The sequence below is a fragment of the Triturus cristatus genome, chromosome 6 (genome assembly GCF_964204655.1).
Source record: "Triturus cristatus chromosome 6, aTriCri1.1, whole genome shotgun sequence".
Taxonomy (NCBI): domain Eukaryota; kingdom Metazoa; phylum Chordata; class Amphibia; order Caudata; family Salamandridae; genus Triturus; species Triturus cristatus.
Genome location: NC_140589.1, coordinates 711,454,616 through 711,459,478, shown reverse-complemented (window position 1 = coordinate 711,459,478; position 4,863 = coordinate 711,454,616). Strand labels below are relative to the sequence as shown.

The 4,863-nt window shown below is 46.2% G+C and overlaps 1 protein-coding gene across 1 annotated transcript; it reads left to right on the top strand.

Annotated features, from left to right (window-relative positions):
- Nucleotides 1-2,016: 2,016 nt before the first annotated feature.
- On the top strand, nt 2,017-4,653 carry LOC146817753 (uncharacterized). The gene is made up of 2 exons (XM_085609235.1): nt 2,017-2,709; nt 3,584-4,653. The coding sequence occupies exons 1-2, from the start codon at nt 2,622-2,624 to the stop codon at nt 3,838-3,840; spliced, it is 345 nt and encodes a 114-aa protein (XP_085465361.1). The 5' UTR covers nt 2,017-2,621; the 3' UTR covers nt 3,841-4,653.
- Nucleotides 4,654-4,863: the final 210 nt, after the last annotated feature.

The following is a 4,863-nucleotide window of genomic DNA, read 5'->3' as shown; positions in this document are numbered from 1 at the left end:
CCGTTACAAAAATGTTGTAAAATAAATTTCAAAAGGTAAATTGTCTTTTATGATTTACGTCCTGAAATCACTTTAAAATTAGCAGATAAATGAATGAAATAATAGATATGGAAGAAATATATGCTACTATATGTAGAACTTACGACACCGACTCTAGTGCCTTACAGAAAAATACAATGCTGTGCTGAGTAAAATTGCCTACTATATACTGTGATGGTTCCTGCCCCAAACTTGAGCTCTCTGCAGTTGGGTGCAGACCGGAAATTACCAAGTTTATCAGTCTCAGCCATCACTCTGTGCTGAGCCAACTGGTGTGAATACGAACTGCTACAAACGTAGCCACCATCCTGGCAAGAGTGCCCTATATAGTGAAATGCACTACATTATTAATTAGTTCAAACTGAGATGCAATGGGATATGAAAGAACGCATTGCAATATAGTATTCGAACATCGTTATAGTTCTCTCCTGCCTCTTATCGATGCACCAATGGTGATTTATGCAAGGTGTCTGGGTATGTGTGTGACAATAAATGACCTTGAAATCAAAGAGAGGGGGATCTCAAATCCAAAGGGATAGAGCAGCCGGTAACTGTAAAGTTAAAAATAAATGTTCCCTTTGGATGGGACCTATGTCAGACAATTCACACCAGAAGTACAACAACATTCATACCTCAAACGAACCTTGCTTTTCAATTTATTCAGAATGAATTAAAGCACTTATAAACAACAAAATGTTAAAAAAAAATATTTTAATCAATATAAAACTGTACAAATTTTGATTCCACACAGGTAATTAATAAAATCATTAAAAAACATATAAATTCATATACATTCTAAACACAGTGTTCCTAAATCTAAAAAACTGAAAAGGAGAATATATAAAGACAATCAAGTGTGTCTTTTGAATGTTAATTTGGATATATACATAGACAGCACAAAGCATGGGTCTCAGTTCCCTGTCTATAACTAACTGCTGACTTATCTAAATTTAACACCAAACATAATCTTGGCATTGACGCGTTTCAGTGGCAAATTCACAATAGGACCACCTTCTTCAGGACTTAGATTTTTTTCTCCTTTAAAAATCGATCTTATAGCAACCTTGTGTCAAACCGATGCCTCTGCATTCAAGTGGGAGATTCTCCAGATCAAAGGGAGTAAAGGGTGATGTTACAACCAAATCTCTTTTCGTATAGAATAAAAGGTCCTCAATTTTGAAGTATTAAAGGCCGGTTCAATGTGGGTGTAATATTATAGTTCCAAGTATCGCACAAATAGCTGGTTTCAATGCTTCCCGTCTAGTTGGTAGCAGGATCGCTTTTTCATGACGAAATCTGCGTGTACTGGAGCCTTCCCTCGACCGTGGTGTCGGGGAACATTTATTCTTAACTTGACAATAAATGGACACCACTGAGAGTACATTAGGATATTGCAAGTCTTGGAGGAGTTCTATAACCATACACAATTATGAGGCTGAAGGGCGAGTTCCTTTATAAGGTTATGGAACTCTAAGGGGACTTGAAATATCCTTAAAATGTATTCCAGGGGTTAGTTTATCCCATATCATACATGTTCACACCATCACCTTTCCAACAAACCACTTAAATCCTTGGTGAGTAGCTCTTTCATATGAAACAGCGAGCATGTTTGCAAACATGAAGAATAAAAATAAAACCTCTAGTGCAAAATTAAATACAACAAAAACCTGTTCTTTGTTGCAAACAGATATCAGAAACAGTTTAACAGATGCCAGTTTAAAATAAATCTACACTAGCTCGGAATGTGCAGAAACATGCAGCAGGATTCTAGCTTTCCTCTATCTTTCTAAGGAGCGCAAAAATAAATATGTTCTCTCTGCTGTTTACTTCCAGGGGGATATTCTCAAGAACGAGCGATAACTACCGCAAAAGTAGCTTAACGCAACTCTTCACATCCCAATCTACGCGGGAAAATAACACCGTGGTAACGCGGCATTCCCAAGCTGGCGGCACCATACGATAGGGTCATGATAACGAATTATAAGTGCGCAACAAAGTCAACGCGACGCTGCCAAAATGCGAAACACAAACGCTAAAAAATGCTACGATGATGCCAAGCACGATAGAAAAATCTGTGAAAACCAGCCACAGGCCTGCAATCCCACGCGTCATGTGTGAAAATGCACCATAAAAGCACAAAAAAAACCACACCAAAACCAAATCAAACTGCGTAGCACCATGGATGCACCCGGACCCAGTGCAGAGGACAACCCGAACCCCACAAGCCTCATGGTGGACCAGCCAGGAACCCCGTGCTTCGGAACGGACAAGGAGAAGAGGAAGAGGAAGACGGGGTTCAGTCCGCAGGAAGAACGGATCATTGTCACGGAGGTGAGCGAACACTACCAACAACTGTCCGTCACCTCCACTGCCGCTTTGGCACCACAAACGGAAATATGGCAGTCCATCGTCACCAACGTGAATGCAGTCGGAGTGTCGAGGAGATCAATGGAGTAGGTCAAGAGGCGCTGGCATGAAGTGCACAGCCAAACCAAGGAGAAACTCTCTGCCAACAGGAAGGCAGCAAAGGCAACTGGAGGTGGGACTCCTGCGCCACAGGAGGAGCTGGATGAGCTGGAGCAATGGTGGCCACAGTCATCAGTGCGGAGACGGTGCAAGGAGTCGGGGGTCTGGACACAGCTCGATATGACCTGACCCAACAGCAACAAGGTGAGTAATGACCAGGGACTGGGGGGACGGAGGGAGATGGGCACAATGGCACACATGCACAATCATGCGCAGCACACTGCACAGCCACAATGAGTGTGGAACACATCCCTGACACCCATGGCACACTGCAGCAAACAAAGAAACACCAAGTAGTGCACAAATGGGCCCCCCTCCATATCACCAATGGCACAACCTAACCATGCACATGTGCTGAATCCAGTAAAGCAGCGGCTCTCTGAGCCACACGGACTATGCAAGTGACACTGCATGACAGATAGCATGGCTGCACTCACAATACATGACATGGTGCACGAGATGACTCTGAGGTGGCTGAGTGTGGACCACATCCGTAAAGGAGCAGGTCACACTTTGACACATCCACGTGCACCTACAACCCATGTCATCAAAAACACATCTGCAGACAAACAATGCTCATGAGTACCAAATATGTCCAAGAGCACAAATGACCCAAGTCGCAAACATCACAGCACCCGAAAAGCACACAAGTCAAAGGCACACCGACTCAAAGGGATAAGGGGACGCCAAATCAGAGCTGCAGGGCACACTCGCCAACAATGCAGCACACACACAGAGCAATCACAGCACATCAACATTACAAAGGACACAACTTGTGCCGCTCGTGCCTAGAAACTGGCCAATCACATCTGGCATTGCATGACACTGTGACATGAGAATGTACGAATACAACCTCACATCCGTCATGTAGTCGAAATGTCCACTGTCTGCCATCAAATAGCCAGCTTCTCCAAAACAGTCACAATGTACATTGTCATGCAGTCCGTATGTAAACATGTACAATGCGTCAACATACATGGAACACACTGTTAACCTGCATCTCCCCATTACATTGCAGAGGGACAATCAACACCTCCTGCAGAGCAGACCACACATCTCTACAGTGATGATGAAGAGGACACCCTGCACATTTGCCCAGACACCCTCCAACGGCTCATGGACAGCATCCGCACCCCATCCCCAAGAGCAGGGCAGCCCAGCTGCATCGCGGTGACCCCACCCCCTGCACAGACCACACAGCAGGAAGCACACACCACCATGGCTGGGCCACAGGACCCCCACGACCAACACATGGAATTACAACACAGTGTGTAAGCGTGCCAGGTGGAGTTGGCAGATCAGCTGCGGGTGGGTTTTGAGCTCGTGGCAGCCAAACTCGATGCCATACGTGGGTGTCTAAGTCCCATCAGGGACCACGTACAATCCCTAATGGACACCCCCTGTCCACACCATGCTCACCGACAATCATTGGCTGACCTCGCTGGGGCCATTGCTCAGATACAAGAACTGTTAAGTCAGACAGGCTCCAGAGATGACAGCACAGAGTTGGCAAAGACGCAGAGGACACTGGAGACCATGGAGTGGATGCAGGCTGGGAGGATGGCTGCCACGGCTGAACCCCAGCGAGATGTAGTTGGGATCTTCCAGGCCTTGCAGATGCTCATCTTGCCATTGCTTCCACAGAGCCTGTCTCAGATGACTGCTGTTTGAACTTCGACACACACATCTCCGCCCCCTGATGTGTCATTGGCACATAGTGATGCAGCCCTTTCACCTTCGCACCCTGATGTGTCAGTGGCCCACAGTGATGCTGGCATAACACCACCACACACACCTGACACAGAAGACGTCTCAGAGGAGTAAGATGTGGAGGGAAATGACTGTGTGAGGAAGGAGGTAGTAGCATCCGTCCCCGCCACATGGCCTGTCCCTGCCTGGTTCAGACCTATACATCATGCCCTGGAGCAACACCTCCTACTGTACCCCAGAACACTCTGCGACATTCACCTGGACCCTGACATGGACTGCCATATCTGCTCCTGTACCAATCATACAGAAATCCGGGTGTGGACTGAACTCCTCCGCTTCCAATTAACTTTGCATTCCCCCAAGGACTCTGGTTGGCCCACCACTGGGCAACCATGTCATGTGGGCTTGTACTGGCCATGTACCCCTCCAGCTCCGAGACTCCCCAGAATGTGAATAAAACATTCCAAATCACACAGATGTGTCATGTCTATGTTCACTCACGTGTACAAGTATGGATGAATGTAGGGACGCTGATTGCACTGAATGGTACACCCTGGTAAATATCATCAATGCGCACATGGCCAATTA